At 36.3% G+C, this 19182-nt stretch overlaps 1 protein-coding gene across 3 annotated transcripts in view; it reads left to right on the top strand.

The window, feature by feature from the left end:
• CPSF2 (cleavage and polyadenylation specific factor 2) overlaps positions 1-16546 on the top strand; it is a 17042-nt gene extending 496 nt beyond the window's left edge. The window contains exons 1-15 of one of the 3 annotated variants that reach the window (XM_026079336.1): positions 32-206; positions 317-502; positions 1987-2146; positions 2238-2343; positions 3950-4079; positions 5189-5304; positions 5784-5971; positions 6424-6714; positions 7838-7938; positions 8264-8464; positions 9133-9285; positions 11163-11388; positions 13244-13543; positions 14514-14648; positions 14765-16546. In XM_026079336.1, coding sequence (XP_025935121.1) covers positions 354-502; positions 1987-2146; positions 2238-2343; positions 3950-4079; positions 5189-5304; positions 5784-5971; positions 6424-6714; positions 7838-7938; positions 8264-8464; positions 9133-9285; positions 11163-11388; positions 13244-13543; positions 14514-14648; positions 14765-14857 — 2349 coding nt within the window. In that variant the 5' untranslated portion in view covers positions 32-206; positions 317-353 and the 3' untranslated portion in view covers positions 14858-16546. Of the gene's footprint in view, positions 1-31; positions 207-316; positions 503-1986; positions 2147-2237; positions 2344-3949; positions 4080-5188; positions 5305-5783; positions 5972-6423; positions 6715-7837; positions 7939-8263; positions 8465-9132; positions 9286-11162; positions 11389-13243; positions 13544-14513; positions 14649-14764 lie in introns of those variants that run through there. The other 2 variants (XM_026079335.1, XM_026079337.1) reach the window with 2 other exon arrangements.
• The last annotated feature ends 2636 nt before the right edge of the window (positions 16547-19182 follow it).

Raw genomic sequence — 19182 nt, 5'->3', positions numbered from 1 at the left:
GGCCCGGCCGAGGCGGGAGTCACTGCGCACTGCCCCGCTTCTAGCGGCGGCTTCTCCTAGGGGTAACAAAGGCCCTACGCTTGTGCTGCTAGGTTAAAAACATCCCCTTGGGGCAAATAAAAAGTGTTTTTTTCCCGTGTTTAAAATGTGACGGATTAAAAGCTGGGTAATAGCTTAAAAACCAGCAGCAGTATTTGAGATAATAGGTAAAAACCATTTTCCTCCATGTCCTCAGAAAGCTAAGAAGTTAGAGATGGATCTAAATAAACAGACTTTTCCTTTGGATTAGCTAGTAAAGCTTTTTTCTCTCATTCAGAATAGTTCTTCTGGAGATCAAACATCTGGAGAGAAAAATGACATCGATTATCAAGTTAACCACGCTTTCAGGGGTGCAGGAGGAATCTGCCTTGTGCTATCTATTGCAAGTAGATGAATTTCGGTTTCTGTTGGACTGTGGCTGGGATGAAAACTTTTCTATGGATATTATTGATTCGCTAAGAAAGTAAGTATTTTTTTTTTAAAAAAAGTCTTATTCTTTTCAGAAGTTTTTTAAATGTCACTTGCTTTTATATGTATGAAAATGTTAAATCCAAAATTGTTCCTTTTTTTTATTTGAAAATATCCTTTATTTGAAAGGAATGACTCATAAAACATTTCCAGTAAAAAGTTTTCTTTTCCTTGTGAGTTGATGAGTCACATCTAGTAACTGTAATTCTCAAACTTCCTCTGGTTTTGTTTTGGTTTGGATGTTTTGTTTTTTCATAAACATAACAGAACTCAGCTTGTGGGAGACGGAACTTGGCTCTAACTAATATAGAATGGTTAACTAAGTTTAAATAAAAGAATTCTCATAGCAGGTAAGCTGAAGATAAAGTGGTTTGGCTTTTGCCTCCTGTTTCAGGTTTAATGGATTGTCAGTCTGGAGGAAAGCTTCTGTTAGTGTCCCAGGCCTGCAAAGAAACAAACATGTCTAGAGTTTTGTACTGAACTTCTGCAGGTTTACAGTGAGGAGCTTTCCTGATGCACACATTGTTTTCAGAATTAGGCCTGAAAGATGGGAATTTCTGAAAGAAACTAAGCCTTGTCATGCTATTTTTATAGATTTACTTTTCTCAGCATTAACGTACTTGTAATGTTTGAAGTCTTTTAATTGAGGATTATCCTGTACTAAGGATAGCTTCTAAAGTTTTGTTAAGTGTGTTACCTGAGAAGCAATTAAACCTCCTTTTTAGGAAGAATGTCCATCAAGAAGAATGGTGGGTGCTTCTGTTGCTAGCCAAGGGAACAAAAAGCTAGACTTCTGAGTCTGTCAACCCAATCTCTGTTTTCACTTGTTGCATCTGTTTCAGGGCTTCATGTTTTTCAATCATGATAGACAGTAAATTTTTGAGTTCTTGTTTTACAAAACATGTGGCAAGAAGAACCATCTTATAAAAGAAAATAAGAAAAATCCATGTATCATTTTTAAATGATAATTTTGACCTTTTCCAGTTTTAAAGAAACATTTTGATTTCATCTGTATCAGTTTAAGGTTTATTGAGTTTTGAGTCCTTTTACTTGGCATTGCTCATCTGAATAACAGCTGTAGTCTGTTTTGGATTAATGTGTAACCAGTTTTTGAAGTGTGAACAGTTTATAATGTGTCTTTGCACTGAAAATATTTTTGGCCCTTCAGTTAATGTACTTTTTGGTGTTGATAGGTCAAGAATTTGATGTGAAACTTTCAAGAGCTATTATGTGACCTGGCCTTGAAGTTACATTTTCAGAGTGCATATTTAAGTTCTTATGTTTCTTGAATGTCTGGAAGTATTTGTAGTTTTTCTTAATTATGTTTTTAAAAATTTTATTCTAGATGTAGAGGGATTTATATTTTCTCATTTGACATTCAGATTGTGTACTTGTTATCAAAACAGCTGTAATAGGGAGTATAGAACACAATCCAGACTTATCTTTTCACTAGCTCCTTCTGTTGTCTCTTTCTTGTAGACATGTACACCAGGTTGATGCTGTTCTTCTTTCTCATCCTGACCCTCTACATCTTGGTGCGCTTCCGTATGCAGTTGGAAAAATGGGCTTAAACTGCGCCATTTATGCAACTATTCCTGTATATAAAATGGGACAGATGTTTATGTATGATCTCTATCAGGTATGTTTAAATTGATATTTTCATAAACAAAATCTCTGATATGATAGAATGCTCAGGTTCTTGAATATTCTTTATTTCTTATTTGTTTTAGTCCCGCCATAATACAGAAGACTTCACTCTCTTTACGTTGGATGATGTAGATGCAGCCTTTGACAAAATACAACAGCTGAAGTTTTCTCAGATTGTGAACTTGAAAGGTAAAGTTGCTCTGTCAGCAAAAGTTTCAATAAGTGACTTATCTTTTAATGGCTCTGTTACCTTTCACTACAAATTAAGGTAACTTTTTAAAAAGGAGTAGGTCTCTGAATGTGTATTTCTCAGCCCTGAACACAGCCCGACACAGTAGGACTGTGTTGCTCTGTATCAGCTGAAGATTTGCCTCAGTAATTGTATTTGGAAATGGGTAGAATTTCTGTTTTAAGTAATGAAGAGGAGGTTATGCCAAAGCCTGTTGAAGCATTTGTTTTTCTCTTGTGGTTTTTCTAACTTTTCTTGGAGTTTGCTTATGTCTCTAAAAAGCATTTACTCATGCCTAGTGGTAGGTACCTTGACAACTTCTCAGTAACCGGGAGCAAAAGGGAAGGTTCTCCAGAGGATGAATAGGTTGCCCATATTAAGTTATAGTGTTTGGATGATTTAACAAGGAGGTCTTGGGAGACTTTGAATAGTACTTAGTATGATTTAATGTTGAGAACTGTGGCGTTCTGAGAATCAGCAGCTTTTTGCTCTTGCTGAGTTTAAAGACCAAAATGAAATGGAAGTTCTGGTCTTGCACAAAGATACTTAGTCTGACTACCAGCAGCTTGTCTGAGTTGCATCATCTCCCAGTTTCTGAATGTTGCTTGCCAAACTACTTGCCGTGTAATATGAAAAAGAAAAATAGAAATGGGAAATCATCCTTGAAAGGCTGCTGACCCTTTTTCAGGGTATTAACTTTGTAGTAAAACTCTGTCTGTGCTGCTAGTTTTTACATCCTGTAAGTGGTTTAGTGAACTACTATTTTATAACACCTTACTCTTTCCATATTTAATCAAAGTGACTCAAAAAGACTTGATAGATGCATCCGAAAAGATAATATGTGTGTTAATTTTTGCCAAAGCTGTGCACTCCTATGCAAACTGAGGGAATACAGCAATGACAGTGAGTAATTGTCATGGGTGGTCTAGCTTGATACTGACAAAGACTAAGGTTAGCACCAATAACAAGGAGAAACAGTGCTTTAAAAATTATCACCAGGTGCTGAAAAGATTTGTCATCCCTGACTTGTGCTGCAGCACATCAGACACCCTTCCTGGAACTCTTTGCAGCTTGCATGTTTGTTGTTCAGGTGAAATTCCAGTCTGTGTAATTTATATGTGTTTTTGTAAGTACCCAGACAGTGAATGATATAGTAAATATTCTGGATTGTACGGGAGAGGGGCCTGCCTCTCACCGGTGCACTTGTGTTGGTATGTTATGTTTGTTATGTAATTTGCTGTTGCTTAGGTCTGTAGTTACAGCAGCTGGGCAGCTCTACCTCTAGGAACTGGTGAGAGGGGGAGAGAAGAAGTGATTTTCACTTTAATTTCTCTTTCTGGAGGCAGAGTAGAAGTGAATTGCAAAAAAAAGTTTTAATGTTATGAAGTTATTGGTTAGATGGGAAGGAGGGATAGATTACTGATTTTCATACTTCATTTGACTTTTTTCCAATAGTTTTGATGTTCAATTTTTTAAAATTACTGTCTTGTATTTAGAAAAACAGATTTTAGTGCATGTGTGTCTTCCTGAAATATTGAAAGTTTTTAAAACTACTTTTTTTTATAGGCAAAGGACATGGTCTGTCAATCACACCATTGCCAGCTGGTCACATGATAGGAGGCACAATCTGGAAGATCGTCAAAGATGGAGAGGAAGAAATTGTTTATGCAGTTGATTTCAACCACAAGAGGGAGATGTACGTTCAACATAGCAAAGTATATTTCTTGCATATTGTGTTAGGTGTGCGTAATTTAGCAGTACATGATAAACAGTTTTGGAAGTAGCAGTGCCTTTCCAGGTATCATAAGACCACTACTTTCTCTTTTGTTCAGATTAATCAATTTGAAACACATCAGCTTTGGGTTTATTCATTCCCCTCAGATTTACTTATTTGTAATTTTGAAGCAGGAAACATTTGTTCTTGCAGTTTGGAAAACCATTTCTTGCCATTTCAAGAAAGAAAACAACACAGAAATTCTTTGCTGTGTATAAAGAGAAGTTACTACTTATCCTGGTTTCTCCTTCTCAGGAACCATCTTGCTTTAGAAGGGGGGAGGGGGGAAGAGGAAACCTTTAAAGTGTATAAAATTCAGCTTATCAAGATGGATATGAATTTGGAGTACACTAATGTATCATAATTGTATTTAAGGGTGGGACACAACATTTACCTTTTAGGAAAAATTCCTGGGGTGCTATAGAACATGCAATAATTTCTAATAGACAAAATCATCTATAAGACTACCTGGTACTTAGATTGGGGAAGCTTTTTGCTTTTAAACTCTTGTAAAAAATTGAGAAAAACGCACCTATTCTACCTTAGACAAAGAACTTGTGAAACTTCCCATGCCTTATTTTCCTTCTTTAACATGCTTATTTAAGAGGGAAATGGCCAAGAAAATATTGAAGTAAGATAATTTTTCAGGTTAACATTCATTAATACATTTTATATTTTGTGTTAAGCCAAATTTAAATAAGACTAAAAAAGCTTTCAGTGAATGAGAGAAAGGTAGAAAAAATAAACGTGTGAAACTGCCACTGTTCTTATTCATACTCAGTTTAACAAAGGTATCTGTGCTAGACATTAATCTCTTCGCAATTATTTAATCAAACTTTGACTTTTCTTGAACATCCTCTTATTCTTGACCTGGAGTCTTTCTTTAAGTAGTTCTTTCCTTCATTTATATGTGAGACTCTATTCTTCAGCAGTTGAGTGTGATTTCTGTACATGTAAACATCTGGAAGTTAGCTGTCTATTTTCCTTGTAAAACAGAACTGCAAAAAGTGAGGTTTGCCTTTTTTCCACAGCCATCTGAATGGATGTTCCTTGGAAATGTTGAGCAGGCCTTCGTTGCTTATTACAGATTCGTTTAATGCCACTTACGTACAGCCTAGGAGGAAGCAAAGGGATGAACAGCTGCTGAGTATGTATTGTGTTTGGGATTCAAAATAACAATAACCTGTTTTATTAGCCATTGTAAATTCTTTTCCTATAATCAGTTCATTAGCATCCAAATTAAGGTTCTTCATTAAAATTTAACAAACTTTGAGTTATTGTTTTCTGATGGTACTAATCCTGTGGGTAAAACATTTTCAGAAGAACAGTGATTTGCACCATGTTTTTAACTTTATTTGAAAACTGTGTATTTTAGCCTAGTGTTGGTTGATTTGAGAGATTTTAAAATAACTTTCCTCATCACGTTATTAAAAATCAGGAAAATGGAGTTTTTTAAAAAAAAGGGAAAAAGAAAATAGTAATACAGTTTTGAGACCTAAAGTTTAATTTATTTCTGAGTTCAATTTTCTTTTGATTGTGGTTGCTAGTGGAGTATAGCAAAAAAGCGTCATGTTTTAATTATGGTTCAAAGTATAAGGTGTTTTGTTATTTATTTTTTCTCCACAGCTAATGTTTTGGAGACATTACGAGGTGATGGAAATGTATTAATAGCTGTGGATACAGCAGGCAGAGTTCTGGAACTTGCTCAGCTTCTTGATCAGATATGGAGAACGAAAGATGCAGGATTAGGAGTCTACTCACTAGCACTTCTGAATAACGTCAGCTACAATGTAGTGGAATTCTCTAAATCACAGGTTTGTTTTGAAAATGTAATGATGAAAAGGGTAACAGGCTATGTATCCAACAGCAGGTTGTCTCTCTCTCTCTCTCTCTCTCTCTCTCTCTCTCTCTCTCTCTCAAACTGTTAAAGAGAAGGCTAAATAGGCTAAGTACCAGGTTTTGTCCTTATTCCGGAAGGGGTGTTTGTCTCATCAAGTAACACAAAGTCAAAGCATGACTCTGGGCATGCTTCTCGATATTGATTTCTGTTTTTATTTTATCATGAGACCTGTCAGCATGGCTACAGGTGTTAAAAAGAGAACGTAAAGTACCGGTTTCTATGCTATTTACACTTTGTTTTCTCAGTATGTGTAAAAACATTAATGTAAATGTGCATATTGCATCCCTGTACTTAATGCCAGGTTTGTACATAATTTTAGAACTTATATGTTCCTATAGATAACTTATTTTTTAATACATATTTTAGGTTGAATGGATGAGTGACAAACTGATGAGGTGCTTTGAAGACAAGAGAAACAATCCTTTTCAGTTCCGCCACCTCTCCTTATGTCATAGTCTGTCTGATTTGGCTCGAGTGCCTAGTCCAAAAGTTGTTCTTGCTAGTCAACCTGATTTAGAGTGTGGGTTTTCTAGAGATCTCTTCATTCAGTGGTGCCAGGATTCAAAAAACTCTATAATTTTAACGTACCGCACTACACCCGGAACATTAGCACGGTTCCTGATTGATAATCCTTCTGAAAAAGTTATAGATATTGAGGTAAGAGTTCTTCTCATTGTAACTCAGACTTCTTGATGTGGTCCATCTGGGGGAATGTGATCAAAACTGAATTTAGTTTTGTTTTTGGCCTACTGAAAATACTTCTAGTGGCAAATGGACGTATGAAATCAGTATGTTGCGTATTTAACCAGTTGCAGATAAATTTTCATGAGAATAGTACTTATATTAAGAAACTTGTAAAATGTTTTTTGGTGATGTGGCGGAATTAATACTCCATAGACATGAACATGTAGTTGTTTTAAAATACTTATACTAAGACAACACTTTTGTCTTTTTGTTATAATTGAAAAAATTCTGCTTGCAGTTGATGTGCAGATAACAATATTCCTGATGGAAAATCATCTGTTTCTGGGTGACGGGAGAATCAAGTCAAAAGAGTAGAATATATTCCACCAGAATTAGAAAAATAAGTGAAAGCTAGAAATTAAAAGAACACAGTTAATTAAATGTTAGTCATGCTTTCAAATTTTCAATTAAAATACCTGTGCCTGCTTTGGTCTGATAATCTATGGGAGTGTATAGCCTTCTGATCTCAGTGGTAATTTCATTCCTGACAATGCAGCTTTCTTTGTTTTTGGGGTAAAAGCATAGGATTGCAGTGAATACACCATTACTAGAATTCAGCAATATTCATAGTGACCTAGCCTCTAATTTGACTTGCAGAAAAATAAGCAACCAAACTTAACTATTGCTTTGCCTGCTAGTCTAGACTTTGCCAAGCTGTTTTTGTTTGATGTTAGTGACCCAATCAGAAAGAGTGGGAAAGCACTGCTCATCTGAGTGTGTAACTTCAGCTTTGCCTTGTTCAGTTATTGAAACAAGAGATGATTCCTGAAGAGTTTTGTCTGAGGAATTTTTGTAAAGTAAATTGATCGATTTTAATATTTTTAGCATTCCTTTTTTTCTTAAGGAAGTCTCTACTATTTTCTAATGTTGTTATGGTGTTGCCATGCCAAGGTGCACAAGTTTGCAAAATTTTGTCTTTTATGTGACAAATGAGTTGTACTTGCTCTTGGTACTTACCTTATCAGCAATACATAGGAAAAGTATTAAAGCTGTGTCAGCTACTCAAAAATAATACTCATTTTTATTCTATCTATAGTTGAGAAAACGTGTCAAGTTGGAAGGAAAAGAACTTGAAGAGTACCTAGAAAAGGAGAAGCTAAAGAAAGAAGCAGCTAAGAAGTTGGAACAGTCTAAGGAGTAAGTATACTGGCTATTGCTGCATTCTGCTTTTATTGTCAGAGTTGAGATTTCTGTGATCAACCTGCTGGTTCAACTATGTACAGGGATAAATACAAATAATAGGCTTGCCTGAGGGCATTCAGGAGTTTTGGATGATTGTCTTTAATTTGTTTTTATGATGGACCTGTTTTGTCTGCTATTTGGCTGTGAGCATTTTCTCAGATATATAAACTGGCCTCATCCTGCTGAAAATGGTCGGTGTTATGTGAACTGTTATTTCCCATTCAGTGTGTTTATATAATATTAAACACGAAAAGAAAATGCCTTTTTAATGTCATTTCAGGGCAGATATTGATTCCAGTGATGAGAGYGATGCTGAAGAGGATATTGATCAGCCAACTGTACATAAGACCAAACATGATTTGATGATGAAAGGTGAAGGTAGCCGAAAAGGAAGCTTCTTCAAACAGGCAAAGAAGTCTTATCCCATGTTTCCAGCTCCTGAGGAAAGAATTAAATGGGACGAATATGGAGAGATTATCAAGTATGTGGGAAAAGCAGTAGTAATGCTTACTAATATAGAGTAGCTATACAATAGTTCAAAAGTAAAAATAATTTAAAATCAGTATTATCTCTGCTCTGCAAAACTATTACCTGCTCTTCCAACATAGTAACTGAAAAGTTAAGGTAGTTTGCACTAAGTTTCATGGGAGGCTTGTGATAGGATTGAAACTGCACAGTGCTGGTCCTTGGCCTGTGTTCAGACCTTTTTAGAATGTGCTCTGCCTCTGGGCAATTATTTGTTTTTATTTTATAAGGGAGAAGGTAAAAATACTCTTTCTTTTTTTAGCCTGATTTATTCCTGCTTTTATTATAAATTTATGAAAATGATAGGTATTTAAGAAGAAACGTAATTTATCCTAGAAAAAGCTAACAATATTTGCCCTATTTGATATATGAAATGCTTGCTAAAATCCCTCCATTTGCTAGTGTTCTACAAGATATTCAGATTCTTTTTTTAAGATACAAAGGTGATCTTTTCCAAACGAGCTCTATTTATATGTGGGTATATTGAAGGCAAGTGTAATAAAACTGTTGGCACTGATTTATAAAACATCTCAGTAGTAATATGGTAGGCATTGTTTCTATAATATGTAGTCCTTTGGTGTTACTGTAAGACAATTCAAAAACAAAACACCTTTCATCCTATAGACCTGAGGATTTTCTGGTTCCAGAACTTCAAGCAACAGAAGAAGAAAAAAGTAAATTAGAATCTGGTTTAACAAATGGAGATGAACCTATGGACCAGGATTTATCAGATGTTCCTACCAAATGTATTTCAGCAACAGAATCCATGGAAATTAAGTGAGTGGCTTTGTTCTTCTTTTAAGTAATTTTATGGCTAAGAGGGTGCTGATGAGAAGGCAGGTGCATTACAGCCAGTGTTCGGTTGCTTTGTCTCTTTTCCAGTGTTAGTCTAATACTCTCTGACAAGCTTCTTTTAGACATTCCACGTGTGGAGGGTGTCATGTGTAATATAAGATTTACTTATTTGAAGATATTTGTTACACAGGACTTTTGATTTAGCAGAGTGATACAGCAATATACTGAAGTCGCAATGCAAATATAAGTTGCACTTAGCAGAATAAAGCAATTGCAATACACGGTTCAGTCACAATGCAAATGGATCTCCGTCACTGGTCTCTATATTGTGCTCACTGTCATGGTGCTGGGTGTCCCCAGTTGCTCAGAAGAAATACATGCGTTGAAACCAGCTCAAGCTTCTTGCTCTCTTCAAACTTCTCTTGTTAGTTGTTTGGTTTTTATACTGTTTGGCTGAGCCAGGTATACACTTCCCCCATGCTGGTGTGGCTAACTCGGGGAGAGATTTACATTCTTGATTAACTCGGGGAGAAACACACAACCAGTTCTTTCACTCAACTGACACAGCTGTTTATCTAAAACAAAGGCCACCCTCTGGTCCCCTTTGTGTTGAGATAGTCGGCTTTCTTGCAACAGCTGTGGTCAGTCACACCCTATGTTCTTCCCTGAGCTTCATGGGCATATTGCCCTGCCCATCTCCTCTGAGCCTTCTTGTATTGTAGGGGTTTATTGGTCACTCACATTCAGAAAGTTTTTTTTTTTTGCAGATGGAACTCCTGGTTTTATTTTCTCCAACTATAAAGAGAAATATGAAATAATTAAAAGTGTGGGTTTTTTTAACATTGTGACAGTGGGTAGTGATTCCATTTATTCATTTACTCCTCATGCAACAGGAGGATAGTTCTTTGTGTGTAGTGTGGTTTGTTTGTTTTTCTTTTTAGAGGGGCTAATAAGAAAATGTGCTATCATGGTGTTAATTAGTATTTCAGGTATTTTGCATGCTGTTTTTTTTTCTCTGGGTTCTGCTTGTTACCTGTGTGATATAAAGGGATAGTGGGAGAATTCCACTCCACGCATCTCCCAGATCAGCCCTCCAAAGTCTCTGATATTAGATGAGTGTTTGAAGATGCTTACAGTGTGTGCAGATGCTGTTGCTGGCAAGGCAAGGTGGTATGATATGGGGATCTCTGCAGAATTCTTAATGGGAAAGTGTTGTATGCATGCTGAATTGTATGCAGCTGTTGTATGTACCCAGTGAGTCTTAGACTTTCATGAGTCCGCCTCCGTTTTAAAGTGGTGTAGTGTGCATGGGTAGTGTGCAAATCGGGTAAGAGGCTGGTTGGGAATTAGGAAAGCGGGAAGGCGTCCAAATTTCTTTTTTCGGATTAATCCTGGTTGACTGACTCTATAGTCTTTGGAGCTCAGTACAGAATCTGGTTTGGTTCCCACTCTTAAGAAATTTACAGTTCCTCCCCAATGTGATGAGGACAGGTGGGAGGCTGGAAGACAAAGAGCAAGCAATGCAACAGTGTGTCAGCACAGTTATTCAAATGTATATATTTTGTTAGAAAAGATTGAACTTGTTCAGATACAATCTATGCTTATGTGATGTTTTGAATAACTTTAAGTGAATTTGGAGAATTTATAGTGTTAAGCTATACATGCATGCTGATATTTGACAGTCCTGTATTTTGTTACTGATCTATCATGGCTAAGCAGCTGTGAAATATACCTTGTGCTGGCACCTTTTGCTTATGTGTAATATTTTTAAAGTATATTCTATTTTAAATAAAATAACTCAAAGTACTCAAAGATTTAATCTTTAAATTAAAAATGTTATTCTTTTTAATTCAAACTAGAGCTAGAGTTACATATATTGACTATGAAGGACGTTCAGATGGTGACTCAATTAAAAAAATCATTAACCAAATGAAACCAAGACAGCTGATCATTGTCCATGGACCGCCTGAGGCCAGTCAGGACCTTGCAGAATGTTGCAGAGCTTTTGGCGGAAAAGATATTAAAGTTTACGTGCCCAAACTACATGAAACTGTAGATGCAACCAGTGAAACTCACATCTACCAGGTGAGGTATTAAAATTTTTTACTTGTGTAAGTAGTGTGGACTGTAGTAGAGCTATATTGACAGACTGGCTGTCTATTTTTGGGAGAAGAAGAAATATACTATGTGTGTACATTCAGTTTTGTGGGATCAAGACATTAGTAGTTCTTTTCTATTTCCTGGGTAAACTTTTTTGTTATACTCAAGTGAATATTATTTATAAGCAGTGTTCAAAAACTTAAACATGAGATTAATGTTGTTTTACTCATGGTGCAAAAGGCAAGGCTCACGTCCATGGGAACATCAGTTTGCTTTACTGAATTCTTAATATATTTCTAATGTCTATATTTGAAGCACGCTGTATACTACTTCCATTTTATGATTGCTTTTGGAAACTCAAGAAGAGCCTTAAAGAACAAAAAAAGTCTGTGCATGAGATCCTTCATATCCAAACAGTGCCTAAAAATGAACATGTAAAACTAGGAGCAGTTAACTTAAAAATAAATAAAAAATTAAGAATAAAGCCATCCCCTTCCCGTGGCGCACCTCCCCCCCCCCCCCCCCCCAAATAAGGTGATGGTTCTTAGAAAGTGAGGTCGTGATAATGTATTGCATTTAATTTTCTTAGTTAAGCTCTAAACGAGAACCTGGAGAATTTGAGTGAAACACGTGGAAATTATGTCCCAGATTAAACTTTTGAAGTTGTTTGGAGGAGAGTCTCTCACATGTGGTTTAAAAAGGAAGAAAACATTAATGGCTGAAGTTATAGGAAAACATCGGTAGAACTGTTGAAGCAGAGGTACTTCTGCAGAATTATTTTCTTCCAGAGCAAAATCTGTAACTTTGTAGAAGTGGAAATTTCCAGTTATTCAAAGTTATCCTGTTCTGCCATTCTTAAAACAGCAGTGTTTTCTGTGTTTATTTTTTTCTTTTAAGCTTTTTTAAGCTTTTAGTTTATAAGGAATGACAAGGTTCTGATTTTTTGCAAAATATTTCTCTGAATAGAATTTTAATAGCTTCATATTTTATTTATTTATTTTTGTAAAGGGGAAATTATATCTTCTGCATAGAATTAGATTATTCTTCTGCTTGAATTTTTCTGAACAGATGAAGTAGTTTAGAGACATTGAATTAGGAAAAAGACATGTGAGGCATCAGAAATGTCAGTGTCTTATGGATGGACTGTGCAGCAAATGTAGTTTCATCAGTTGCAATATCCTTCATACAGTTGCAGCCCTGATGCTGCTACTGGGATCCCGCACAATCTCATGTGGATAGCAGGCTTACAGGGTAGGGCTTTATCTAATGGGGTTAAAATCTTGGTATTTGCCAGATAAGTCAGGGTAAATTAATGTTTTAATCCCTTAAGATCTGATTTTTACAAAATCCCTTCTTACAATAAAATATTAATTACTGCTTGCGTATAGGGTTGGAATTTAGAGTTGCTGTTCGCTCACCTGAATGTATCTGAAAAATCTTCCCTTAAGTTTACGAAGGCCAACTGAGGAACCCCTTGGCCACAAAGAAAAATATTTCAGATGATTTTAAAGGGAATTGATTGCTCTCACTGTAAGTTTAACTCAAGCTTGTAGTCGTAAAGGTTCTTTTTATTTTAACTAGCACAAAAAGAAGTTGCTGTTCTCTTACTTTCAAGTAGTAAGATGAGGGCTACACACATTGTATTTTGTAAGCATTGAACATCTTGCCTTGATGATACTGATTCCCTCCTTTCCCTCCCTGAAGGACTATGAATCAAGACTGTGCAGAGGGACACTGAGAGGAAAACTGCTAATTTCTAAAGCTTGGAGTAAGGACTCTGAAATATGATCTGTTGCATTTTCTGTGAAATCAACAGTGCTTTTACTTTTGTGCACTCTAGGTCAGGTTAAAAGATTCTCTTGTCAGCTCCCTTCAGTTCTGTAAAGCCAAAGATGCTGAGTTGGCTTGGATAGATGGTGTTCTGGACATGCGAGTTTCAAAAGTGGACACTGGAGTTATTTTGGAAGAGGGGGAGCTGAGGGAAGATGAAGACTTAGAGATACAAGTGGATATGCCTTCTTCAGACTCCAGTGTCATTGCACAACAAAAGGCCATGAAAAGCCTGTTTGGTGATGATGATAAGGAAATGTGTGAGGAGAGTGAGATCATTCCTACTTTGGAACCTCTGCCACCTCATGAGGTACAGAAACTTTACTGGCTTGGATTTTGAGTTCTTTGTTCAGATGTCTTTTTCTAGTTCTTAGAGCTTGATATTGTGATCTTGTTCAAATGAAAGTCTAACTGAAACTGGGTTTTCTTGTTTGTTTTTTCTCTTTGTTAAAGATGCTACTGTTCTTTGTCCAGATTTTAAGCTTTTTGTAGTGAGGATTCTCTTGTGTCTAAGTGCCTAGCGTAATACAGTTACCATCTAGTTGTGGATATAAGATCACAATTAATGTAACTTGTTTCATATTTGTAATTAGTACTTGTGGCTTTGGAAGCCAGTTGGTGCTTAGTCTCTCTTGGGTTTTAGTATGTTTTGTTGATGCTGTGGAAAATGCCTCATATACTGTAAGTAGAAATACACATCTTTGAGATACATGCGTATCTGCCTCTGTAGTAGAGGCTTGGGAGTTCATTTCTTTAATCTTTCTATCTTCACTCTTAAATGAAAATACTTTGCATGTATGAGTAGATATTATTTTATTTTTTCAGTGAATTAATAAAATGCTTTCTAATCCTGGTATTACTTTAAGATGCTTTTGCACACTCCTAAATGTAGTCTGTTCTAGGAGCTAGATAAACTGGGAGAGCGCTGTAAAGGCTGTCCTGATTTATGACAAGCGTCCTAGGAATATGTACTGCCAGCAGTACTGCTTGCTGCAGCTCTGTCCCTGGCATGTAATGACTTGCAAGAGGGATCTTCAGGGGCAGCTTTACAATTGTCTTCAGCGTGAACACAGAAGGAAGTCTTTCTTTTGCTTAATGGATGACTTCTAAGGTCTTCCTATTCTGCAAAAGTCTTGCTGCAAGTGACAGAAATGGAACCAATTTTCTAACTTACAGTCCTGTAGCCTGTCCATAGGCCATGCTGCTGCCAATCCAATAATGAGATCTGGAGAAGTGTAAGGCTGTAGCAGAGTTATTAAAATTGTGTGTATTGTTTAAAGGTTCTTGGACATCAGTCTGTGTTTATGAATGAGCCAAGACTGTCTGACTTCAAGCAAGTTCTTCTGCGGGAAGGTATTCAAGCAGAATTTGTAGGAGGAGTGCTTGTGTGCAACAACCTGGTGGCTGTTCGCAGGGTAGGTGTTCTGTGTCTTAAACTCTTCAGTAAATAATCCATTGTGTATATTTTAAATGAAAGTTAAGCATCTCATTTATGTAAAGATAGTAAATTGAAACATGTCTTTTGTTTCAGACTGAAACAGGACGCATTGGATTGGAAGGCTGTCTCTGTCAGGACTTCTATAGAATAAGAGACCTTTTATATGAGCAATATGCTATTGTCTAAAGGAAGTGCTGCAAAGATATCTTTACTTGAACTTTAAAAGATAATGGGAATTTCTGTCTTCCCAGTTTTGACTTTTTTTAGTTTTCTAATTTATACAGGGGAAGACTAATTCATAATGGACAGTTAACTACCCTGAACATGTAAATAACTGCTACTGTTGCTCTGCACAAATCTGTAGGTACGTTCCATGTTGCTGACTTTCAAACCATTACGATTTATTGTCTCCCACATGAAACATTATAACTGAGTTTTTTTTACCTTTATCAACTGTTCTTCAAGAAAGATTCAATTAGGACATATTTTGGTTTGATAGATTCCATGCTAAAGAGTACAGAATATATAAAAGTAATTCTTCTCTTCTAAAACAAAATTAGAATGGGAACTGTGGGTGGGTTGGGGTAGGGTTTTTTGTTGCCTTTAGGGAAAGAGTCCCCTTAGTTAAAGTAAGCTTTTAATAGGTCACTGAAAGTTAGACTACCTAAACTTTCTCTTAGTGTTAATCTGGGTGCATGTTAATGTTGCAGCTGCCTCATCTTACTGATTTTTTTTCACAACAGCATTTCTTATACTATATGAAATATTAGTTTGCAGGATCAAAAAATGACTTTAAAAAGGTACTCTTATAAAGAGAGAAAACTGGAGAAAATTGTCAAACAGTTTAAAATCTAGTAATTGTGTGCTTCAGAGTAACTCTGTAAAAGCTTATAGAACTTGTAACTTTTAGCTGTTGCAGACTTATGCCAACTATAAAAATCTCTCAAGTTCTGATTTTAATGCTTTCAAGGACTAACGCCTTCATCTATGTATTGCTGTTTATGTTCAGTGTGCAATGAGCTGAGTTCAGGAAGATCGTTCATCTCGAAATCTGAGTTCATGTGATATATTTAATGCTTTTGTGCCAGGTTTTATAGTAGCTGCATGTTTTGACAATGGGATTTAATGTATTTTAGTTGCTGATGCTAGGAACTGGCCTTTCTTTTTGTGAAGATTAGCACAATTTTGGGAGGTTTAATTTCTCAGAAGGTTGAGGAGATAATATTGTTGGAACTTATGCATACTAATGGCCTCTGGAGAGTCTGTTTAATCCTTTTTCCACATCCACATGTGAACTACATGCTTGGGGAGTGTGTGGGGGTTGTTTGCTTGTTTTTACATACAACAGCAGTGTAATATATGGTCTATGTGTGTATGTTTAAAATAAAATCTTTTGACAAGTGGCAAAATATAGCCCTATAGGCTATCACTGGAAAAATACCTTACTTTGCAACTCATTTTTGACTAATAGTTCTTTTCATCTGATCTACAGACTATTTATTCTGTTTAGGGTAGTAACTTAAAACTGAAGTCCTTGTTTTTTTAAAAAAAAAAAAAATCTGCTGGAACTAGGTATTAAAAACAAAACTTTAAAATGTGATGTTGAGTGAGAGTATGTATTTTGTTACACAAAAAATCTTGGCTAGGGTTAACTAAACAGCTTAACACTTTTTTGTCCACAGTTTAGAAAAGTGTTTATTTTCAGTTATACTGGCAGCCAGAACTGCTTAGAAATGCTCTATTTTTTGTAGCTATTTTGTAGCAATGCTTATGTAAATCTACTTGATATGGGATGCTTGTTGGTGAATACCATTGTATTACTTTTCTGTTGTTGACACAAATGAACTTTTATAAAGTGAGTTATTTTGTACATAATCATATTGGCCTTAACTTTTACCTTGGGGGCTTGGGCTGGGGAGAGATCACATGTGGCTATATAGATTGTATTATTAAGAAAAAAAAAACCCTTAAGATATCAGACTGAAAATAGTACGGTTTTAAAGAAAGAAATGCTTGTGATCATGCTATCTATCTGCATTTCTACTTTTTTTTTTTTTCTTTTAACCTATTGATTCAAATGCAGCTAAGATTAAGAAAAGGCTAGTGGTAGTGAACACTGAATTCCTGTGTGTCCTCCTGGTGAAGAGGAGAACCCCAAGTTAGTGCCTTCACCAGGGGAAAAGCTGAAGTGTGGGCAAAATGGCTAGCTGCTCTTTATTTGCTGTAAATGTGGCTTGAAATCAGACCTAGCAGGCTGCTGCCTCTTACCCCACCAGTATCTTGGAGAAATGAGAAAGCTGAAGGTGGAGGACACACAGGGCAATGCTACTCATCCCACCTCCAGGGCCCTGGGGAAAAGCTGGGTTTGCAGACTGCTGTGGTGGTCAGAGGGATGAGGGGGAATACAGGACATCTGTAATAAACATATCACTGGCTGCCTCTGCACTGTTGGGCAGGTGTGCTCCTTGGCTATGCATTCATTGCTTGTAAGCATTGTGGATCTGAAACAAGTTCCTGTGAATTTTACTTAGTATAATTTCAATTCTCTGGATTATCACAGGGTTTTTTTGTTTAGTTGGTTGGGATTTTTCAACTGTGATTCTGTTTAAACAAAAATTGACCTTCTCTGTGCATAATTTTTGGAGTTCCTAATCTGGTTCTTGTTTTTATCAGAAATGAGGGAGATTCATTTCCCCTCACCTCCACAAAACGTCAATGCTACCACAGGCTGTAAGCTGTATTTCCTGATTTGTGCACTTTCTCCATTAATAATAAAAATCCTATAGGGAGTATTACTCCCTCAGCTACTTTTTGCTTTATGGCTCTTGAGGGCAAGAATATTAACTTACAATCAAACTTAGCTCTGGAAATTACTGGCCATTTAAAAATACTTCCTTTCAAATGTCTTGAATAATTCAATTTCTACAGCTAGGAAGAGGTTAGGAGGTCTGGAAACACAGGAAAGGCAGAGACTGCCTCCCCAGAGGCAGTATTTGTGGGAAAAATCCTCTCATTCTCTTCTTGCTGTCCCTATTTACTAGATGTGAAAATATATCCCAAAGATTAAGGGGCTGTGGAAGCAGAACTCTTTAAAGGAAAAAAAAATCTAAACTAATCAGTTCCCATTATCTAAATATAGCTTTACCCTGAAGTTAAATAACTTTGTGGGTGACAGTCTCATTTTTAATCACTTTACTTTGACAGCATGTACTTGAGGTGAGGTGAAGCTGAAAATCTTTTCTCTTCCTTCTCTGAGCAATATTTAGACATACCAGAGCCACTTCTCAAAATATGCTATTAATAGAGAGAAAGATAGTGTGTCTTGTGTTCAACTGGAATAAGAGTGTTATGAGGACATTTGAAACCTATTTGTTGGTAGAACTCCCTTGGAAAGGTAGGGATTGTCCTATATCTGTACTAACTTTAATTGCAGTCAAACACTATTCATGAGCAAAGAGATTCCAACACTGCCCCTTGCCTGTCTAAGTAATTGTGGTAGATGGTTCTACCCTAAAACGCTTATTTTGCAGAATCAAGATCACTCTGAGGCATGACACAAAGTATATTAATATTTCAGTTGGGAAAGGGGGAGTTTATTGCCTGGGGAGAACATTTTAAAGGTCAAGCATGAGATTTTTAGAGACTTCAGCACAAGAAACTTTACTGAAAGGACATGAAAACTGCACAGTATTCTGTTTCATGGCTGTTACTGATGTTTTTGTAGCTTAAGAAAGGTGAGGGAGCTGTGTGTTTGGGGCAGGTGATCAGACAATTAAATCTGACAAAGAATTCCAATAAGTGGAACTTTAGGTCCTGATCTGGGAACAACATGTATAAGGAACTGATGATAGTTCAAAATGGCATAATTAAACAGTACATTACACATCAAAAGAATTTTTAAAATTGCCTCTTGAAATTTGTCCTTACAAATATTTGAAATACTGAAATAACCTCTCTGAAAATCCTTCTGGTTGGAATAGAGATATGATTCAAAGATCAAAATATGTGTCATTACAATTGAATTTGTGAATGGGAGTCTCTGGGTGGGTTGTTTCCTGTAAATACAGAGCTGGGTAGTTAGCCGAAGCCTATGTGATCAGTGTTCCTCTTAAAAAAACAACAACAAAAAAAAAACCCAAAAAACAGAAAAAAGAGTATTTTTGTTCTCTCCAGGGAAGTTCAATGCATCTCTATATAACTCGGGCTTTTATTGAAAATCATTTCCTGTGAAGTTTGCCAGCAGGGCAAATTTTTCATGGAATGTTTTGGCCAGTCTAACACTTCACCTTCCTTGCATGATAAAACAGTGTGTATTATGAACTGTTAGTGTATGTCATATTGCTTGACCAGTATTGACCAAAGGATAAAAGAAAGCATTGTTTTGGACCTGTCTGGATTATTCCAATTACATCTGTGTAATTCTTATTTCCGTGTTCTAATAAGCATATTAGTGTTTCTGGCAGAGAAGTTCTGCTGAAGAACGGCTGCAGTTCAGTGGTAGGTGAACTGAT

The sequence above is a fragment of the Apteryx rowi genome, unplaced genomic scaffold, assembly GCF_003343035.1.
Source record: "Apteryx rowi isolate R43461 unplaced genomic scaffold, aptRow1 scaffold_5, whole genome shotgun sequence".
Classification (NCBI taxonomy): domain Eukaryota; kingdom Metazoa; phylum Chordata; class Aves; order Apterygiformes; family Apterygidae; genus Apteryx; species Apteryx rowi.
This window is presented reverse-complemented; position numbering and strand designations above follow the sequence as displayed.